The sequence below is a fragment of the Alligator mississippiensis genome, chromosome 14 (assembly GCF_030867095.1).
Source record: "Alligator mississippiensis isolate rAllMis1 chromosome 14, rAllMis1, whole genome shotgun sequence".
NCBI lineage: Eukaryota > Metazoa > Chordata > Crocodylia > Alligatoridae > Alligator > Alligator mississippiensis.
Window position 1 is genome coordinate 38,632,310 of NC_081837.1, and position 22,585 is coordinate 38,654,894.

Here is a 22,585-nt window from a genome sequence, read left to right on the forward strand (position 1 = left end):
GCTAGGTCCCTGGTAGGGCAGTGTCTATGCAAGTTGGCATTAAGCAGCATTTTACTGTGGGCATATTCCCCCCGCCCTGCCCCTACATACACACAGTCTCCTCATGGGAGGTGAAAGGCAGCACTAGGAAAGCCTGCACCGGCACTGGGGCTCGCTCCCATGCTGCTTACCAGTACTACAGTCATTTAAAACCTACCTGCATACCCCCACCTCATCCCTGCTTGCAGGGCAAACCTCTCAGAGTTAAGGAGGACTCTTCCAGAGACGTGGGACAGCTCTGCGAGTACCGTAGGTTGCCACATGCCCTACTCGTTGTGAGCAGGATGTTTTCAGATATGCTACCATGTGGATCTGTTTGGTCGTGGCTAGTTAGAAAATTAGGGTGGGAAGGGACCTTACCAACCCCCTGCTCAAAGCAGGACCACCCCCAACTAGATCATCCCAGCCAGGGCTTTGTCTATCTGGGCCTCAAAAACCTCCAAGACTGGAGAGTCCTCAATGTCTCTGAGTAACCTGTTTCTGTGCTTGACTACCCTCCTAGTGAGAGTTTTTCCTAATATCTAATTTAAACTTCCCCTGCTGCAAATTGAGGCTACTGCTTCTTGTTCTGTCATCTGCCCCCACTGAGAATGGTCCAGCTCCATCCTCGTTGTCACCGCCCTTCAGGGAGTTCAAGGCTGCTATTAAATCCCCTATCAGTCTTCTCTTCTCTAGACTAAATAAGCCCAGTTCCCTCAACCTCTCCTCAGAAATCATGTGCCCCAGCCCCCCAACCATAGGATATGGCTCCAGCTCACAAGCCAGCCTTCCTGGATAGGAGGTGGGAGGCCATAAGCATCCTCTCCACCACTGCGTGTTGCTCATCTGCACGAGGGATGGATTTCGGGGCTGTGAGGTTGCAGTGAGCAGCAGGGAAAGAGGAGCCAAATGGCTAACAGCAGGGTGGGAGGGGAGGTGGGCTGCAGCTGTGACCCTGTGCCCTGCTTTAGCTCTCCCCTCTTCTGCCTGCAGAATGCCGTGCGCCACAACCTGAGCCTGCACAAGTGCTTCGTGCGAGTGGAGAACGTCAAGGGAGCCGTCTGGACGGTCGACGAGAACGAGTACCAAAAGCGAAGGCCACCAAAGATGACAGGGTGGGTCTTGGTATTTTCTGCTTGCCCCGGAGCTGACCTGGCCAAGAAAACCACCTCGTCAGGAGCTCCTCTGGGAAGGCAAAGTTTGGGGACCAGCTCACCTCTAAAGCAGTCACTCGCTGGAGTTAGAGGGAATGAAAGACAGCCCCAGCCCTACAGCAGCTCTCTGGACATCTCAGCTACACTGCTGATCTAGCCAATGCTCCCTTCAGAAATCTGTAAGCTAGCCCCATCTGGTAAACCTCAAGTGGACTTGAACTAGGAAGTCTAGATCGGAACTCTCCCCCTTCCTTCCCTTAAGGACATCCAGATCCCAGTTTGTGCCTCAACCAGGTCTTTCAGTTAGACTGTGCATTGCCTGCTGGCATGCAGCCCCCCAGCCCGGTCTACAGCTGGCCTGTAGGTGCCACAACTGCCCTCATGCAGGCAGTCTTGCCAGCGTGCAAATGGAGCCTTCACCAATACACATGCAGCAGTATTCAGTAGTCCAAGCCCATATGGGCACATGCTTGCTTTTCATGATGAGATCTGCATCCTAGAGGCACTGCCGTTACCTCGGAGGGAAAACTGTTGCCCAGAATCCCGATTGTAATAGTTCATTTCTTTTGCCCTCTTTCTGGAGAAGGTGGAGAGACAAACCAGAGAGGAAGGGAAACAGGGCAAAGGGACAAGGGGTGGGGAAGAGATGCAGATAAAGAAAGGGACTGGGGAGAGGCTGACTGAAAAAGGTGGGTGGAAGAAAAAGCTAAGAAAAAAGCACGAGGCTAGGGAGGGGTGATGCGGATCTGTCTGCTTTAGATCCCCATGCTTCGTGCTTCCTCTGCCTCCCCAAGCATCTCTGCAGGAAGCACAGGGCTGTGGGGATGTTGGAGTATGAGGCTCTGTCGCCGCTTTGCCCTCGGTGGGTAAACTCCCATCTCCTGCTTTTCCCAGGCCAGGAGTGTTAAGCAATGCCTCTTCTTGGTTTCTCTCTGCTGCAGGAGTCCAACCTTAGTCAAAAACATGATTTCAGGACTCGGTTACGGAGCACTTAACGCGAGTTACCAGGTAAGGCCTCTCCAGATGGTGCCAGCCAGCTCAGGCTCTCGCACTCCTGTCTGTCCCCCCTTCTCCCTGCAGTACACTAGCCCACACCACACCACACCTTGTTTCTCAGCCCACCACAGCCTGCCTCCGTGACACAAAATCTTTGAGCGCAGCAGCAAATGCACCTGACAGCCATGGGATGATTACTCTTACTATGGCCCTATCCCTTGGGGTGGACCTCTGAGCACTAATGCCAGTTGTCATATAGTCCCTTGCCCCAAGAATGCTAATTGATCCAGCTGGTTACCTTTCTCTTCAGTATCAGTGACTTGAAGAGCCCCAGCCCCAGGGAACAGGAGGTCTGGAGCTGCCTGATCGCTGTGATCAGGTTCTCAGCAACTTTACCTATTGATAAGCTGAGCATTGGAGCCCTTCATGTCTTGTATCACAAAAGCATTGACCCTTCTGTGCCTCACTTTCCCCTTCCTGGGTTCATCTTGAGTTGGGAGCAAAGGCAGATTGTGGCTGAGCCTAACTTTTGTGTCTTTACAAAAGTGCCTGGTCTTATGGGATCAGCCAGGGCTGCCTTGTGTACTGCTCCCATTATCACCCCACTAGTTGTCTTGTGTCTCCCTGGTGCAGGCTGCCCTGGCAGAGAGCAACTTCCCCCTCCTGAACAGCCCCACCATGATCAACACCAGCTCCACCAGCGGCATGCTCCACGTCGGCCACGATGACGTGAGCAGCACCGTGGAACAAGTCAACAGCAATGGCAGCAACAGCCCGCGGCTTTCCCCGCAGCAGTACAGGTGAGCTGGCGCGTCGGCATCTCCTGGGTGCGTCTGCTGTGTTTAGAGCTAGAAGGCAAAGCTGCGATGGAAGGGGGAGACCCTGGTGACTCTTCTGAGACTGCCCATACCACAAGTGTGGAAAGCACGGCACTGTCTGGGTGGCACAGAAGTGATCGGTGCACCGTTAGTGCTCTGGTCACTGATCTTGGAGCTGGAAGGCAGAGGTCCAAGCAGGTGCCCAATGCCAGGGTTTTCCCTTAAGCTTTTATTTAGTGTGAATGAGCTGGCATAGCCTGATAAAGCTTTTTAATGGACTGAACGGTGAATGGCGGTGAATGGATGGCCCTGCTCGTGGGACTGCACAAAGCTCATGCATCCCTCCACACCACCCTGGGCTGACTCAGAAGGGCACCCGGTATGGATAAGGGCAGTCCGGCCATAATGTGGCTGATACCCACAAGGAAGCCATTTGTGGGGCTCGGGGAGCATCGGTGCCTGTTGCGCTATGACCTGCAGCCGTCAGAGCAAAATGGCTCTTGGTTGCAGTCCCTGATGACGTTGGCTGGATAGGCTCCGCAGCCCATTCCCTAACCCATCTCGATTCTTCAGCGTAGGCTTTAAACCGCAACTGCCCTTGTCCCCCTGCAGCCATCAAGTCCACGTTAAGGAAGAACCAGCCGAGGCCGAGGACGACAGCAGGCCCGTCTCTCTCATGGCCAGCACCAACCAGAATGTGACGATCCCCGACGATAGGGACCTGGAGGAGGAGCTGCCGGTGGAGGACTTGTCTTAAGGGCCCTCCCTCCTGTCCTGGGGGCAAGCACTTCCCCCCTCCCCGGTCAGAGACATGGCAACGGCTCCCACCTCCTCGAGGTGACCTTCAGCGTTAACCTGTTTCTTAAAGGCACTTCCACAAAGCAAGAGGGTTTCTTCAGTGCGACCTGTTGCTGACGGCACGCCCCTCCTCCCTCACCTTCCCCGTCCCCATCCCCATCTCGGTGACTCTGACAGACTCCCAGAGCGGGGGCCGCGCAGAGCAACGAGGAAACAAGAGAGCGTTGAACTTCCCCCCCACTCCCTCCCTTGGCTAGAGACTGGTGAACGAGGATGGTAGGTTGTTTCTATCCGAAAATTTTCTCCCTCCTTTCCCCACTCCCCCAACTCCGTGGCAAAAGGAAGACGGCTCCTGTCGCATCGGTTCTTTCTCAGTATTTTGCTGGGTCTCGGTCCACGCCTGGGCTGTTCCAGTGGGCTGCTTTGCACCGTGTGGTTGCTCTTTTCCGTCACCAAGCCACGTTCTGCCCTCCAAGCCTCGCGCCTCCGTCAGCTTTCCCGGCGACACCTCCCCGCTGGAAAGAATCAGCTGTGAAGTCAGAAGCCTGCCAATTGCCTTCCCTCTCCTCATTGCACTAGGAGAAACCTTGAACTCCCCCCCTCCCTCATGCACGCCACCTCCAGATATCCAAGCAGCAGCTGGACACGAGACCTCTGCAGCAGCCTGGAAGTTCACCCCGTGCCCATCTTGGTTTGTTTGCTGGCTGGGGATGAAAAGAAACAGTTGGGCCCGTGGGAACTTGAGCCTGCTGTAACCTCACGCAGCCCCGTTGCGCTGTAGCCTCCAATGGGTCTTACCGCCAAATACTAAACCACTTGGAGAACAGAATAGCCAACCTGTGTTTGTCTCCCCTCCCTCACCCTGTCTGTTCCCAATCCCGGCCTGCTCTGGGCGGCATTGAGGTGGTGGTGGTCATTACCCGGTTGAACACATGCTTCACAGTAAGGGCAGACGCTCAAGATTTTGTTGCTCTCAGACACAAAGAAGGGGGGGATGCCTTTCCCTTCCCCATCCCCTCCTGTGAAAATGTCGGGAGGCTGCCAGGGGCCCAGCTAAAAGCCAGTGCCTGGGCCCCAGAGAGCAAAACGGGGGGTCAAATGGGAGTTTGAATTCAGGGAAAGACTCAAGCCCTTCTCTGCAGGATGCTGTACCTGACCATCCCCTGCCTACCCTCCATCCCCCTTTCTTCTCCATGTCTGTGAAATGTTCTCATGGGGTGAACTGTAGAGCAGGGCCTCTGCCTGCCTTGTTGAGCCTTCCTCTTCCCTTCCCTGCTGCAGAGCACGTCAGGAAAGGGTAGAGCATGGAAGGTGCGTCTGGTGAGCTGTCCTCGCTTGGGTTACCTGGCGAGTCCTGGTTTGTATTAGCATAGCTGACCCATGCCAACCAGCCAAATCAAAAGGAGGAAGAGTGGGGCCTGGACAGGATCTCTGAACTGAAGCAGAGCTTGAGCTGCCTTAGCTGACAGCGCAGATCCTAAAGCAATACGTACTATAATGCCACTGCTGCAGCTTGGGAGGAGAGGACCCTTTGCTTCAGTAGCTCACAAGTGTTAAGCAAGACCCGGTCTCCCAGCTTGTACAGCGCAGAGCCTGGAGTCCTGCCACCCTTACCATGTTGGAGGCTCGGGTACAGAGTATTGTATGCTAGGCGCAGTCATCTGCTTTTGAGCTCTTTTTTTTCTTTGTCACGATGGGAAGATACCAAATGATGTCTAGGGGTAGAAGGTCTGAACTTCAGGTGCACAGACGGGATGTTAATGCCAAAAAAAAAAAAAATGCAACCAAACGCCACCCCCTTTTTTCCTCCCCTCTTGTTTTTGTCAGTCGTTGTGTTCGTTACCTCGCGTCGCGCCCCGGGACGCAGCACACCCAAGGGCTTCCCTCTTTGCAGCAAGCTGCCAAAGGTTTCTTTTGCTTGGCTTACCCAAAGGGGCACCTGTCCTGCTCCCAAGGGGCTCCCAGGAGCGGTGGGTGAGATGAAGCTCTGGTTATGGGGCTGGGTTCTCATGTTGAAAGATGGGCATGTTTTGAAAGGGTTTGGTCTCTTGCTAGGTCATCCCAGTGGGTCTTCTCTAGCCTTTGCCCAGTCCTTTGCGACTTCTGCAAGCCTCGGTGTTGAGCACAGCACAAGAGCTTGCACTCATCACTGGCGCGCACAAAGCAGCTCTTGCCTCTTCTCTCCACACAGCCCTTGCCTTTGCTCCCTTTCCCATCCCAAAGGCAAATGGCAAAGAAAACCTGGAGAAAACCCGACAGACGTTCAGCATCTCCTGCTTGTACTACGGTTCCTCTTGCTGTGGGTGGGCTGACATTGTGCCATCAGCCATAAAGGGGTGTCTCTAGGGTGATGGTGGCCCTAGGCTGCTCGGATCCAAGCATTCCCACAGCAACGCCTCCAGAAACCTCTCCCCATCCCCAGTACATCTCTGTGGGGCTGAAGCTGTCCCCGCTACTTACCCACCCAGCCCAGCTCTAAGGACTAGCAGCAAATACCCGGGTGCTCCTTGGAAGTCGGGCCTCATTTCTCTTTGCAGTTTCCCCTTTAAGTATGCCAGATGCAGTCTCAGTTCAACAGCGGAGTCTGTGGCACAGGTTGTGCAAGGGAAAGAGTTGGGGCCAAGGGAGGGGAATTGATTTAGGGTCTCAGGAAGGAAGTGGGTTGGGACACAGGCCCATCTTCTGCTCAGGCAGCAGCTCCATAATGTTGCCTGGTGCTTTCAGATCCATGGGGTGACATGGCACTAAGGGGGCAGGGAGAGAAGCGTGGCATCCCCTCTGCCTGCTGACAGGCCCTTAGCTGGGATAGCTCCCAGAAGGGTCTGTCCCTCGCTGGTGGCTCGGTATTGGGAGCACTAGGGCAGCATGCGTGCTGGGTACCTTAGAGCTTGCAGGTGCCCCTTCCTTTCTGGCTACCCCCTGAGCCTGCTCACAGACCCCAGGCCCGTATCTGCCGTCAGTGAGTGGCAACTCGTCCCATGCTGTCAGCAGAGCCCAGAGCAAATAGCTCCAAAAGAGGCTTCCCGATCAGATTTGGCCTCCCGGTCCTTCCTGTTAAATCCCACCATTTGTATTAGCATAGCTGATCCATGCCAACCAGCCAAATCAAAAGAAGGAAGATGGTTCTCAGATGGGATTTAAATCCCCCTGTCCATTGCCAACCCACCCAGACCCTGGCAGAGCAACGGACTCTTTCCCAGATCCCAGAGCGATTAGTGTGGAGGGGGGCAGAGGTGTCACTGCAGAGCAATGCTAGGAGTTTCCACCCACTGCATCCCCTGCCCATCCATGGGCAAAAGGCAAGGTTGGGGTCGGACCCCTTCTATGAAAAGCTGTTTGCTGCTGCTTTGTTGCAATCCTCAAAAAGGAAGGGTCTGTATAACAGCTAAGTAGTGCAGCCCCTACACTGCTGGCCTGGCAGCCTGTGCTTTCTCAACAGTATTTTATTGCTCAGCATCAGCCCCATAGTTAACCCAGCTGCTGGGTGAGGCTCCCAGGTCTTCAAAGGCTTGAAAGACCTTTTGAGTTCGGAGGTGGTTGTGTTACCTGTGACAATGACTCTTCCTTCACCCAGATTTCCTTGTGCTCCCCATTCCTTCAGTTCTGCCTCCCATAGATCCAAGTCCTAACGACTTTGCAATAGGGATTTCTTCTGCCTGGACCAAGTTGGGGATGAGGGGAAGGAAGAGCAACCTCTTCCCTGTATTGCAGCTGCAAGAGCTGAGTCTCACGGAGTCGGTCGGCAGTCAGCACTGCTGCCAGCACGCACCGCTTCTGTTCCCCAGAGCCCACGCTAGATGTCTCCACTGAACATGCCTTTCTCCCCGCTTCCACCGCTTCTCGCTGGTGTGTGTCTGAGGCCGCTGGAAGGTTCAGTCTTGCTGGGAGGTGAAATGTGAGGTTTAAAAGGAAAGAGCCCTTCTTTGAGATGAGGGAAGGGAGAGGAGGAGAAGCAAAGGCAGCTGCAGCAAGTGGCAGAAGGCAATAGCAAATGTAACTTGGTCTCTGCATGCCTGTTTGGAAACTGGGGGACCAGATAGCCACACACGTCAGCAAAAGGGAGGAAGAATGGGGTCTGGGTTCCTCCTCTGCCTCCCAAACCGGTGTGAGGTGCAGGAGCTGGGAATAAAACCAGAACTTTGCTCCTGGTCTTCCCAGCGTACCTGGACCGCAGGTGGATCCCAGAGGCAGCAGCCAGACAGGGATACCGCCCCTGTTCTTAGAGCTCCTTTACATCATCCCGCCTTGCCTCTACCCAAGTTCACGCTGGTGCCGTCTAGAGACTGTTTTGCATTTGGCTTAACTGTTGACCAAAGAATTTTCTTAGGCCAGAAGCATAAACCAAAACATTTTGCTCAAACTTGTGCATGTGCATATGCGCGATGGCTTTATTCTGTTCTCTCCCTGCCAGCCAAAAAGAGAAGCCCATCAGGACTTTTCCCCAGAGGTCGGTTCATTTTTAAGTTATTGTTTTAAACCAAAGTTTACAGGCGCTTTTTGTACACATGGGTGAAGGTAGACCAAACTTAATGCTTTAGTGCTCTGCAGTAACAAAGCTCGCACTAGAGGTGAGGTGAGTAGGGGTTGGAGATGTCTGTCTCCAGACTTCCTTTGCATCTCACGTCCCTCTGCCTCTTATCCCCCCCTCCCATCTTATTTCAGCCTCAGACCCCCATTCCATTGCGTTCACTATACAAATCTAAATCTTGCATTGGGGACCTTGTTCTGTTTAAGGGGAATGGAGCTGCTCCTTGATTGCATAAAGGGCTTCCCCCGTTCTTTGTCCCCAGAAGTATTTAACTTGGTCTCTTTGCCTTTGCTCAGTAGCAGAGATTCCTCTTTGCTCTGGGACCCAAATGTGCAGATTCTCTTGAGGATACAGCCAGCCTCCTAAGTACTTGAGTTTGCAAAGAGGAATAGGATGCCGAGTGCTACGTTAGATGCACTGACCACTGGGGTGCTCTGTCAGCTGCGTGCACTGGGGCTGGGAGCTTGTAAATTGTGGGTATCTTCCATGATGAGCCCAAGTCGTAGTGCAGTCGCGTTCGCTTCGGCTTGCCTATCTCCTTCCTGGTTTTAAGCACTCTGCCTGGTACAACGTGTGTTTGTTGGGCACCCGCAGGTGTTCTGGGGTGCCGCTATGGACGTGGGCCGCCAGTATTACCATGGTGTTTCTCGGTACTGTACAGTCAGGATGATGAGGGTTTGACTTGTTCACTGTCCCTACTTGAGGAAGCCGTCTCTCTTTGGAAATATAATTGTCTCTGTTCAAACCAAAACCTCTGCCTCGTTGTCTGGGTTTGTTAACTCCACGAGTCAAGGGGATGGGAGCACATGTTGATGAAACCTTCAGGGCCATCACCCACATTGTAAGCCATCAGGAGAGGTTCAGACGAGCAGGGTGGGAGCAGTCGTGGATGCGTTCTGCCTCTTGAGCGGAGATGCTGACGTTTTATCTTAGCGATGAGGCTGCGTTAGCATTTTGTGAGGAGCCGTAAGGCCTGATCCAAAGCCCCTTGAAGTTAGTGGGATACATCTTGTGAATTCAAACAGGCTTTGGGTCATGTCCTTCATCGGACTGAAATGGAAACAGACTCCAGTCACTTTTAACATTCAGAGGTATAAAGTGGGTACTCCAGGTCAGCTTCAACTCATGCCAAGGACCTATCCCCATCACAGAAGTCAACACAGAGCAGCTCTCGAGCATCAGGTCCATTCTTGGACCCCAATCCTACTGCAATTGAAATCAGTGGGAATTGTCCTGAACGAGCTTCGTGTTTGCAGGCAGAAGTTCCTAGAAAGTAAAAACTCCTTTGTGGTGGACTGCGGAGAAATCGGATGAAAAGCTTGGTTCATTGAGAGACCCCCTCGCTTGCAATACCAGGGATGTGTCATTCTGACTATAGCTGACTAGCTTTACAACACGCTAGATGAAGAGGAGGAAAAAAACCCTCCGCTCGCTGCCTCAGAGACGGAAGTCAGTGTTTTATTACCAAGTTATTTAAAGTCGTAAGTGGAGTTTGCATGCATGTCTCTGGGTGTTCGTGCCCCGGGTCTCTCCCGTCACAACTCCCTGCTTTCAGTTTACTGTTAACCCGACTTGTGTGTGGTACAACGGCTCGGCGTGGGGTCAGAGCAGTCTGGTGTGCGTGTGGGGTGGGAAAAACCCAGCCCAAAAGCAGATGTACTCTGGGAGCGTGAGGCATTTTCCCAGCCCAGCAGAACCTTCTCTTTCTTCCCGCTTCGTTTGCTTTTATTTTAAATAACCACATCTCCCCCATGAGTGACTATCGTACTTCTTCTCATGGCACGGTCTCCATGTCTCGCGTCACTCCTTGTAGTATTCCACCATGCCACCGATGCGTGGCTGTCCCAACAGACTGGATATGCCCCAGGGCCAGGTAAATTCTTTGGTATTTGGGTTTTTGGTTACTTCTAAGGAGAAGATTTTGTAAGAGAGTGCACACAAGCAGTGCCTAGGTCGCCATGAAAAAACCCAGCTTCCATGTGACCTCAAGGGTTTGCTTGCAGAGACTTAGTGGCAAGGTCTAGCCTCTGAGCAGCCCCGTGTGTTATGCTGCAGGCTGAGATTTCCTGCCCTGCCACCCAATAAATGCAGCTTGCTCTGGAATCTCACATTGCAACTGGATGTTAGCAAGCCACCTCTGTTTCACGGGATACAGACTTCCTGGCAAAGAGTCACGGGGATCGTACGTGAGCATGCATCTTGAAGGGATACAGCTTAGCAAAAAAAAATTGGTGTTTAGGAAACAGCGTGGCTTACGAGTCTCTTCCTGCATCCCCCTTCTTTAAATGACTAAACTTGTAAAACGGGTTTCCAACTCTTAATGCCTTTTGCTCACTGTTAATATTGTTTCTTTGTTTTCTTTTGCACTTTTCCTTTTGAGAGTGAAACCGGCCTGTTTGGTGTTAAGAAAATATCTTGCATGCTCCACTTGCAAAACCACATGCGCACAGACAAGCACTTAGGTTCACAGCGAGGTTCACTTCATAGCTTGGATGTTGGGTTTCTCGGAGGAATAACCCACCCCAGTGATCCCACCCAGAACCAGTGGGAGCTGCCCTGCTTCTGAAAATCTGACCCACAACCGAACGAAAATCAGCCGGCAACCAACATATGAAACATTCAAAGTGATGCCACTGCTTTCAGGGTTGACTGCATTGTGAAAGAATACGTACTAGTTAGGATGGCTTAGCTCCTGTTATAGGCCAAGATGGTTGTCTTGAAGTGCCAGCTGGTGTCATTTGGCATGGCTCACTTGTGATCAGAGGGTCAGGATGCACGTCTGTCTGCACAGACCAGACTGACATTGGGGACACCAGTGAGGTCGATGTGGCTCCATCAGCTTGAGAGAGGGGTCTTGAGTCCTAAGGGTCCCACTTCATGTTAGCTCTCCAAAGATGTCATTGCCAGCATAAACCAGTGGGAACTACTGCCCCTCAACTAACCAACGCTCAGCCGTAGTAATGGCGTGAGAAGTGCTCCCATATTCTTTAGAGTAAATGAGATCCATCCAGAGATGCGCATAAAGCATAGGGAACGCACCATGTCCCTCTTCTCTGCAACGCAACTGGGTATAAAGCTATCACTTCCTCTGCTGATGCCTGTCCATCCTGGTGTTATCCTTGTGTTTCAGCAAAAGCATTGGCCCGATCCTGAAACTTCAAAGCCCAAGCCTTGACACCAGCACTTCTTACCATACTGGGTAAGCCAAATAGTTCCCTACTGTCCTCAGTAGATTGATCACACTGTTTCTTAAAATATACACCTATATGCCAATGCACATGTCTATACAAACACACATGTGCGCGTGCGCGCACGCACACAGCTGTCTAGAGGATGTGAATGCAAATGATGTTACAGAAAGAAAAGACGGTTTATTTGTGCTCCTTTTTCCTCTGCTCCTGAAATGTGATGTCTTTGATGCTTTTTTGCAATTCCTTATCCCTGGCTCAGAAGAGCGCTGTAGGAACGGATATTTAAATAGATGTGATTTGTTTTTAATTGTGCCCACGTTTGCAAGGTCAGACAGCTCTGAGCTTACCCCTTGTCCATCTCCGGCCAGCCAAGAAACATGAAGCGTCTGTGCCACGTTAAATGAATCCAGTTCGTCACTCAGGGGTAAATGTAGCTCATTCTCTTTGGTGCCTGGCGTGGCTTTTCCTGTTTATATATACTTACGGTACAGTCCTGTAGAGACCATCTCATGCCTTCCTCTGCTTTCAGCCAAACAACGTACAGTACTTAAGTGGGGTTTTCTTATTTTCACCCATTGCATTTTTTTTAATGGTTGTGTACTTTACCTCAATAATGCGTCTAATGTGGAAGGGAGGGGGATGGATAAAGGACCAAAAGCGGTGTGTGGCAGAAAGGTGTATGTCTGTATATATTGAGATATATATATACTGGTTTTAAACCTACTAACACGAGTGCTTTTTCTTTTCCATTGTTGGGTCCTTTAGCTCTCATTGCAGTATTCTGGGCAGGAAAACATCCCAGGAGGCTTCTGGCTCCTTTCTCGGAGTTGGGGAGTTGTTCTGATGCATCTCATTGACTTTCCATGGAGTTTCTTCGCTCTGTCACTATGCCTTGGGTTTTGTGCTTTTTTCTTTTTTCCTTTTGTGTGTAGCTAGTATTGGTAGAGATGCAGGAGGGGGGAGGCAGAGACAAACCAGAACAAAAAGGGAACTGGCATCCCAATCTAATCCTTTCCAATCTGTGCTGCTTTGGAAGGACCAAGAGGTGGAAGGCGGGGAGTTACGACAAAAACAGCGGAAGTTGAATTAAACCAAAGGTTCTGTTTTGTTTACATGAATATCCAATGTCATCATTTTAATTATTATTAATGTTATTGTTGTTGGGTTTTTTTCCTTGGAAGCTTTGTGGAAGTTTAGAGCCGGGGCAAAGGATAGGGTGGCTGGATTACGAGCTGCCCACCAAGTCCCCAGGTTTGGCTTGCTGCGACCGTAGGTGCCATCAGCAAAGGGTGGCTCGCCAGCGGGCATTCAGGTGTTGAACGCTCAAAGGGAGGATGGAGCTGGCTTGGGGGGGTGGCAGAAATGGGGTTACCTGGGAAGAGTAGGAAGTGGGGGAGAGGGGCCGCACTGGTGGTCCCAGGGATTTGCTGATCAGCCCTGCCTCTAGGAAGCTCTCCGTGAAATTATCCACTGCCCCCGTGCACGTCTCCATTCACCTTCGGCACCGGTCAGAGCGCTGCCTCTCTGGCCACTACACAACCTAGGCAATAGAGTCTTCCAAATCTCTCACTGAATCTCAGGTGGCGGGAACACCCCAAAATGCACGACTAGTGACTTCTAATCCATAGGCTCTTCCACCATGCCTGACGTGGCTTCCTAGCGTGGGTATATGGAAGGAGGAGAGGGAGTGTTAAGTGCATCCCAGGCCGGCCTGACCTCACGTTTGCAGTACTCACTGCCATCGGCAGGGCTCCCAGCTCTGAGCACGCTTGGTTGCAAAGGGACTTTGCTGTCCCTGCTCGCGGTCCCCAGGCTTGGGACAAGGTGGAGTCCTGTGTCTGAAGAAACGGTTCCCGCTTTCCAAGTTTGAACCAAACTCCCGTCCGAGCTCCTTGCTCGGCAACTTCCCCCCTCAACGATTCTGACCCTTGAGACTGTTTCTCTTCCCTCGTGGTTCGGAGGGAGGCACGGTGGGAAGGTTTAGACCTCCAGGAACTTTATAATTCTTCTTTATTTTTATTTTTTTGTCTGGCATTTGTCCGCCTAACGATCAGATCCTTCAGGAGGTGGAAGGTGGGAAGCGTGTGTGAAGGGGGAGGAAGGGAAGGTGGGGGGAGGATGTGTATAAACCTTGACCTTTTCTCTCCCACCGTCCCCATCACTGCCATAGCCCCATGCTGTATAAAGGAAATAGCATTGCTGTGTATTTGTACTCTGAACTTCCGTGTGTCTGCTTTGGCAGACGGTAAACCCTTGTACAGTAGAACTAGCTGCATGTAATCTGTATGGACAATGGCATTATAAAATGCAATAAAATAAATTACCTATCCTGCTGTTGTGCTGCCTGTTATTTGTTTTACCTCTTTCTTTCTGTTCATGGGGATGGTGGGCAGGGATGGGGTATAAATGCCAGCTTGGTCATCGAGGAGGAAGAAAATGACTCCTCCTGGCCTTTTCAGTGTTTGCCTGGTCTTAAAGTTATTTGTGGTTGGATGTCATAGTAAGGCCTTAAAAACACAGGCATTTGGTACAGGTGCAGGACAATATGTACCTCTAACACTGCCAACCGGAGAGCTGAGGTCTGCCTCTCCAGTACTGCTTGATGTTCTGCGTCCATCTCAGAGCCACGCAAGCTAGAGATAGGGGAAGGTGCATCTCCTTGAGCTTAAATCAAGATTGTTCCCTGCAGGACGCTGCTGTCTTGGTTCCCACCACCTCCTTAAAGTGCTTCCTCCTTGGCCTGTCGCTAAGGTCACGATCCTTAGCTCACCTGAAGCTGTTATGGGAAACGTATGCTTGGGTTGATTTAGCACTTGGAGCTAGTGCTTTTAACTATTCGACTATACGCTGTTTGCGGAGGCATGCAAGCCCTTTTTTGTCTGAACCACCATCCAGATCAGGAAGATGGTCGGTGTGCAGCCTCCACCCAGCTCCTTCACCGCCGGTGCCTGCAATGGCATCAAGGGTTGACAATGGCAGCAGAAAGGCCTGGACTCCTGTCTCTGGAGCAGGGTATCTACCTATGATGGCTGTGAGGAGCCCTTCAATGCCGAGGTCTTGTTTGTGTGGGCCGAGGCAATGCCAATGGAAGTCCTAACCCTTGACTCCAGTGGGAGCCGAGCAGGGCCGATGCTGAGCCCTTTACTTTCTTCAACCCCAATTTGTGTCTTTGGCCAAAATTCCCCTCTTCATACAACCATCTAGAGGCTGTTACCTGTTGGCCCGCGTTCACCCCAGAGGTGGCTGCATGTTGGTGGCAGAAGCCTTTGGGGAACCTCCGTGAGGAAAGGTAGCGTGGCATTGCAAAAACGTCATTTTGGTTTGTGTTTGTACGTGCAGAAGAAAAGTTAGACTCAGGTTTGAGCACAGTGCTGGGGTGGTTCTTGCTTCATCCGAACCAGTAACTTCATCGCAGCCCCTCAGACACATACTCCTAATGTATTTTACTGTGATCACCCAATTAATAAGACTAAGCCTGTAGTAACAAGTGCCAGTTGCAACCTAGGACTCTTCCGACTTCAGGCTCACTCCCTGCTTATTTAGGAAGCATCACATCTCACTTCCTTTCCAGTCGCAGGGTCATTTCTTCCAGCTCTCTGCTGATGGACACGAGGTCTTACCGGCTTTCTGCCTTTCGGACACTGGGACAAGGTTGTTTCTGTGGTGCAGTTGTTGGTCTTAACCAGTGCTGTTTCTAGAGACGCTGAGCAAAGAGGAGCAGGCTTCATGTCGCAGTGAGCGGATCTGTAAGCAAGAGCAGAACCTTGTTCCCGTATTTCAAGTAGGGAGACTTTTCTGGGAAGTGCCTTCGGGCCCTGAGTGGATCATGTCGAAGCAAGGATGTTTCTAAAGATAAATATCTCTCATTTTAGACATATTGGGAGGAACCCAGTGAACTTCAGGCTGTTACACTAGGGGTTATATGCTGAGATTTTTTTTTCCTCCCCCGCTCACCAGTCGAGGGTACGAAATAAAGGATATACGCACGCAGGCCCTGAGCTTTAGCCGGTGCAAATTGTCCTACGTTTGCAGCCATTGGTGAGGCTTTTCTGAAGCGAGTCACCAGATGGCGCTGCTACATATCAGCTTGCCCGTTCCTTTGGCGGGAGACTTGCAAGGGGTTTTTGAAGACCTTTCCATTGTTGTTTTATGATAGGGTTTTGCAGGGAGCTGTTGCAAACAGCATGAGTGTTTCCTATCTCTATTTCTCTTTAACACCACTCAGTTCTCGGAGTAACCAGCTAGGATATGAGCACTGGTATCTGGGCTGAGATTTCAAAAAGAGGGGATTGCCTTTTTTATGGTTTGTGACCACCTCTGTTCAAGGACTAGAGATCCAGTTTAAATGAGCAATTTTCAGTAAAAATATATCCAGACTCTCTGTCAATAATTTTTATTTTTGCCATTCAGAAGCTGCCCTGCAAGCCTCCAAACTTTGCTAGTACCCAAAAAAGGCTAACAAAAGTCATGCCAACTGTGCCAGCTATGGATCTAGGCCGTTTATGCTTCCACGGCGTGATGAAGCTATTTCCATTATTTCTGGAGTTTGGTAGAAGACTGGAGATATTGCAATTGGATTTGAGCATTATTGTACAAGGTGTGTATGTGTCTATATATATGTGTGTGTGCGCGCGCGTGTGTGTATAGGTGTGTGTATATGTGTATACGCATCTGTGTATGTGTATGTGTGTGTGCGCATGTATACATATGTGTATATATGTGTGCATGTGCATACATGTGTGCATGTGCATATATGTGTATGTGTATATATGTATGTGCATATGTGTATGTGTGTGTATGTATATATGTGTGTGCGTGTGCATATGTGTGTGTGTATCATAAATGGGGGTATGTGCATATTGTGTCTTGCTAGTTGTATATAATGATGGGGTTCATGTGGATGTAGGCGCTGGGGGCAAAGCAAAGGGAGCAACAGAGAGAAATGAAGATCTCTCAGAAACTTCCAGCAGACCAGTTTTTGCTTTCAGCTGCACCATTGTAATCTGGAGTGATCCAACTAGTAAAATACAGACCCTGTGGTGTGAATTCACAGGGGGTACAGCTAGGAGCAAAATTTGATCCATGAAACCAGCAACAGTGAGTCACATCTAGGGTCTGCAGAGTTTAGACCCTTTGTAAGAAAAGATGATGGGAAGAAGAATCACCTCTTTAGATGTTATTATCCATTAAAAACATGGTAAAATATGTATGACATGGATGACACGGTCAAATGAATGTGCATAAATACCTTATTTTATCATGCCCCAAAACCTAGATATAAACCCCCTGTGAGAAACCTAGAAAAATAACTAAACCCTTGCAGTTTCCTTGCTATGCGTGGAGCCTGGAATGGGGAGAACAAAGGGCTTCTTGTCTGCTATCACAGGCAACCGCATCTCATAATCCCTTCCTAAATTTATTAAGCTGCAATTTAAAACTAGCTGTGTGTGTTTGTCTCCTCCTGCTCCTGGGAGCAGTGAGTAAAAAGAAAAAAAAAAGTTGCTCTGAAAATCTCCAGGTTCTGTAAAAATTAGTCACTTTAATGTGTCATCACAACTTCAAAATTGGTCCTTTCACATAGCTTGTGTCTTCTTTTCAGGACAAACAGGCCCATTTTTAAGTGATTTTACTTTGAAAAGAAGAGAAATGCCTAAATTTGGAAGCTGCACCACTGGTTTGCACAGAAATGGGCCAATTTGGGGTTGCAGACAGCTGAAAATTTGCCTGTGGTTTTGCACCAACTTCTCCTTTCCAGTGATTTCCACTGGCAGTACAGAAGCTGACCATTCCCCTACAGTTCGTACAGCACAGCACCTCCCGCTTGTACACAGGCAAGCGCTGGAGTTTCCAGCATGACTCCTTGCAGGAAACTGGGACCAGAATATTTGTGCATCGCTAACACTTGAAGGTTGGTCTTGTGATTAATGGATCTGATGGATACTCAGGACACCTGGGTTTCTGTCCCAGCTCTCTCATGGGCTTCCTAATTGATGGGGTTCAAATCCATTAATTTCTGTATGACACTATGAAAAGAAAAACATGATTTTATCTTTTCTGTGCCCATTCTCTGTCCTGTATATTTCCAGTGTAAGTTCTCTGGGGCAGGGGCTCTCCCAAGTGTCTGTACAGCGCCCGGCGCTGTGGATCCATCAGGCACGACTCTAAGCCCGTATCCTGATTGCTACGGAGAATGGAATAGCTGAAAGTGCCTCCCATAGCTAGTCATCTGGGGGTTTTTTTCCCACGATGACTCCTACTGGGAGTAGCTGAGAGCTATTGCTACTGATTCAAGTGCAGTGATCAACCGTCTTTCCGTACGGCTTTGTCTTTCCTCTCTGATAATGAAGATTATGCGCAGAGCCACTAGGGATAATGAGCACGAGCGCAGGGGAAAGGCTTGAATTTTTCCATTTGCAGAAGATGAACGTTTTTGGTTTGTTTTATTTTTTTAAATGTCCGTTTCCTTTTTTCTTCTTTTTTTTTTTTCAAATATTTACAGAAATAGCTCGTGACTCATGAAAATCTTTTCGCAGAAAATATAAAACACTGGGGTCATTCACTCAAAAAGTCTCGCAAACCACATCCCCTCACCCCCTCCTCGAGCAGAATGATTTGAGAATATTTTGTTTAGCGATTTTTCTGCGTGTGCAAAGGACGGTAATTATGCTAGACAGATCAGGAGGTTATGGCATTGGCCCTAGTCAAACACGGCTCAGTCTGTTACAGCTCGGCTCTGTTCTGAGACGTGGGCTCAAATGTACGGCCCCATTCATGTGAGGGTAACCGCTTTGCTGCAGCACGGTTTTGCAGATTGCAAGGATTTATTTTGATTGATTTATTTTGCTTTTTCGTTTCAAGCTGCAAAGAATCTGCCGATGGTCAGGACTGTGGCAAAACAGCCTTTACAGTGACAAACCCAGCCTGGTCCAATCTTTGTTCAAGCTTGAAGGGGTCAGATTCAGCTGGCATAAATCTCGCCTCCATGTGAGCCAGAAAAGACCGATGTTCCAGGGATGAGAGATTGCAAAAATGTGCCCCTGAAGGGGAGGATGGTCTTGTGACTAAAACACAGGCAGGAGTTGGGATAACAGAGCTTGATTTAGTTTGGCCACAAACTTCCTGTGTGAACTTAAACAAATCACTTATGTCAAAATTTGCTAGTGTGGGTCAGGAAAGTTGGATGCCTACTAAGTGGCTTAGTTTTCAAGCACGGTGCTGAGCTCCAGCAGCTTCTGTTGGCTTCAGCAGGAGGCTGCTGGTGTTTGGCCCGAATAGAGGGGCATCTTCACTACAGCTTTAACTCCTACTGTTCCTCAGGTGTTGTCCCTAACTCAGGGGCAGGCAATTATTTTGGGTGGAGGGCCGCTTACTAAGTTTTGGCAAGACATCAAGGGCCCCACAACAGGCAGCCAGGGCAGAGAAATATTAATTTTCTAAATTTTTTATGAGCCCCGCGGGCTGGATAGAATGGCCTGGCGGGCTGCATCTGGCCTGTGGGTCGCATCTTGCCCACCCCTGCCCTAACTCATCCTCTCTCCACACACACACAACCATCTCCCCCAAGTTGAATCTTGGTTTCACCCAGGTTCTTAAGCCAGGCCCCATAAGAGCTATAGACTGATGGCTGGGGAAAGTTATCACTCGAGCTGGTAATTTTGCAGTGAGGATGCTGGCTAACCCACTGATAGACCGCCAGCACCTTCCCACCATCTTTCCTGTCTGTCCAGGACTCACAAGTTTTCCCACATCTCACTGGAGCCATGGGATATACTCCTAGAAGTCCTAATTGGTATGCCTGGGAGCACGGCACCCCTAAGGACACTGAAATTCAGGGAAAGCTTTGCACTGGAGCTGATTGGGGACCATATTTTCCATTGCAGGGGGAACTCATGAGTTTGACTGGAACAACATGAGTTTGAAGGGAAGATTTAGACTGGACATAAGGAAGAACTTCTTCTCCGTAAGAACAACCCGAACCTGGAGCACATTCCTGGCAGAGGTGGTACGGTCCCAGCCTTGGAGGTGTTCAAGAGGAGGATGGATAAGCGCCTGGTTGAGCTCGTTAACCTCTTGCCCATGGCAGGGGACCGGACTCGATGATCTTCCAGGTCCCTTCCGGTCCATTGATTCTACGATTCTAACACCCAAAATATTGTAATTTCCCACAAAAATGAAATTCAGAGCTGGGGATGTTCCACTGAGTGTCTTGGAAAGGTTTTGTTTTGATTTGCTACCTTTTTATATTGAAAATATTGAAAAATGGCTTCAAGATCAATAATCAAAATGTTCTGTTCCCCACGTGTGCAAATGGACCATTTCAAGGAAAGGTTCAAATGAAAGGTTGTTGAACTCCACATTGTCCAGGTAGTGTGTTGCTTTCCATGCACTGGCATTTGCTGATGAAAAAGCGTTTGGTTAAAAGATTTTTAGCAAGCCCTTGGTTTCTCATCCCCGGGCTGGTTAGCTGAGGTGCCAGTGACCTGAGTAAGCCGTGAAGAGCAGACATGCCCTAAAAATTTGTTTCTATATGCCACCATTTCTCACCAAGTTTGCAATGGTGACGTGTCCAGTCCTTGTCCTTCCATGTCCCCATCTGTAGCGTAGGGATGGCATAATAACAATGGAGTTGTCAGAGTCATTTCATCAATAGGTGGCCAGTGCTTTGAGATATTTATGTGAGAGACTGGAGATATGGTGAGCTCGGATGTCCTGTGTATTAAACAGAAACAGGGCACCAGTGCCTTCCATTGGTGCCCACCTCAAATTTATGCAATTCAAGTTCTTCCCAATATTAGTGTGCAGGAGTTTGTGTTACAGCAGTGCTCTGTGTCTGAGTAGTCCCGGCTAGGTGGTACCTAGGGGAACGGGCCAGTACATGGTCCTCAGGCACACGTGACACTTTTTACTTCTGTAGGCTCAGGAGTGTTTGTTTTTTGCTCTGCTGTGCAAACAGCTTCTTTTGGGGACCTTTTTACATCCTCTCTTGGCGTGCACAACATCACTGGCATTGGCGCCAATGCACCCAATTTGCTGATGGTGCAAATGCAACCTGCAAAGTGGGTCCCATGCAGAACCAGCTCAGCCTCTGAATAGGCCATTGCAGAAGGACCTGTGCTAATAAGTGGCCCTGAGATGAAGTTGGTACAGGCAAATTATCCTCATTATTTCTTGAGTGAGAGACCATTTCAATTAATCTGCTATGACGTGCATCCCCTAGGCCTGTGTGTGATGTTCCACAGGCTGTACTGAGTTGTGGCATATACCCCTGGGTGCTTTTAAACTTGATTTTTCTTTCCCTTTTAAATAAAGGAAAATGCAACTGAGTTCACAAGATTCTGACTTTTGTCAGGGTGAGTAATCCTGGCCCATATCAAGCCACAAAAGCCAGGAAGCTAAACATAGTTTCTTTCCAGAACGTCTGTGTCATCTGTCCTTTGGTCACAGATGCTGAGAAGGAAACAAGCCCGAAGTAGGTAGTTGGTGTCCTTCAGAAAACTCATAAAAATTATTTATTAGATCTTGTCAAAACCAAAAATAAAATAAATGCTGTTGGAAAAAAAACCCCAAAGCACCCTGGAAGACGATGTTAAGTCCTGCTGGTTTTCTAACAGGATTGATTTCATTTTCTAATGAGGTGGTTTATTTTAAATCTAGCTTTGGAAAAGTTCATAGATTCATAGATGTTAGGGTCGGAAGGGACCTCGGTAGGTCATCGAGTCCGACCCCCTGCCTAGGCAGGAAAGAGCGCTGGGGTCAGACGACCCCAGGTAGGTGCTTGTCCAGGCTCCTCTTGAAGACCCCCAGGGTAGGGGAGAGCACACCTCCCTTGGGAGCCCGTTCCAGTCTGCAGAGCTGTGCTGGGTTAATTTGTACTGAACTCCCAGAAACCCCCAAGCGCTGGGGAGTAAGGGAAAAAGGACTGCCCTTTACTCCCGAGAGCTTGTTTGGGGACCCCTCCAGAGGTATGGGGGGGAAATTAAGGTGCTGAGTGTGTTACCACAGTGTTGATGTTTCTTTACTTGTTCCCTTCCTTTGGCCCGTTGGCTTGTAGCTCTCTAACCCCTATGATTTTCTGTATAAAAGTAGGAACTCCTTCTTGCCGCTCGTGCCAGTTTCTGCGGCTGCAGAGTTGGCACAAAATTTTAAGTTTTGCCCCCATTCCCTTGTTGACTGAACCGCCACAGTGCAGCTGGGAATGGGGAAAGGAAATGATCTGCAAAGCCCCCAGACGAAAACTCTGGGAAATAAGCAGAAATGGTCATTTGAAAACAAAAAATCCTGAAAATGTCTGGTTTTCAATCAAGCTCAGGTCTATGTGAAAAAAAGCCGAACCAAAAATCCACCTGCTAGTGGTTCAGCCTAGAAAGGAAAAGTGAAAATCTAACAAGGAAGGGAGCTAAAGTAAATTGCTCATCTAGCTACGTCCAGGCTATGGAGTGAAACGCAGGTGCAAGCTAGAGCACGCATAGCGACGATGTGGATGGCCTCTTTCCCGAACCTTTTCCCTTAGGGGAGCAGACCAAACAGCTGGTACTCCAGTGAACTGGGATGTGAGAGAGGCAGATAATTAACCCTCCAAGCACCAGGTTAAATGATGAAATCCAGGCCAAGCAGGGTCTGACACATGCTGGAGTCAGCAGTGTTGTGGGTGTGAGTCACTCCCAGGCAATGGTAATAATGTTTTTCATTTTTGCAAGGCCTTTCCTCTGAGAGCCCTGGCGTTCTCGACGGGCTGGGTGGGATGTTTTCAATAAGAAGCGGTGGCTATCATTTTTTTTTTTTTAATACCATGACTTTAGTGTGTTAATGAGGAGCTTGCATTCAATGTGCAGGGTCGTGTGCTCTGATACGACTGGGTTAGCCGAGTGTTGCTTGAAGCCCAAAGAAGAGGCTGAGGGAAAGAGCGTGGCACCCCACCAGCCAGTGGGCAGATGCCTGGGGAAATTTGGGCAGGACTAGAAGGTCTCTGTGCAGCAGATGCCAAGTGAGCTCTGGTGTAGATGGATCCCGATGGAAGCAAACGTGGCTTTGGCCTTCGCTCCCTGCATTAGCCATACATGGATCACTTGGTCCCACCCTGCT

The 22,585-nt window shown here is 49.8% G+C and overlaps 1 protein-coding gene across 8 annotated transcripts in view; it reads left to right on the forward strand.

The window, feature by feature from the left end:
• The window catches only part of FOXP4 (forkhead box P4), a 136,322-nt gene extending 122,490 nt beyond the window's left edge, over positions 1-13,832 (forward strand). For 6 of the 8 annotated variants that reach the window (XM_059717243.1, XM_019482776.2, XM_019482775.2 and 3 more), the window contains exons 14-17: positions 1,012-1,133; positions 2,114-2,180; positions 2,778-2,968; positions 3,599-13,832. In XM_059717243.1, the coding sequence (XP_059573226.1) occupies positions 1,012-1,133; positions 2,114-2,180; positions 2,778-2,968; positions 3,599-3,743 (525 nt within the window). In that variant the 3' untranslated portion in view covers positions 3,744-13,832. The remainder of the gene's footprint in view (positions 1-1,011; positions 1,134-2,113; positions 2,181-2,777; positions 2,969-3,598) is intronic. The other 2 variants (XM_019482780.2, XM_019482779.2) reach the window with 1 other exon arrangement.
• Positions 13,833-22,585: the final 8,753 nt, after the last annotated feature.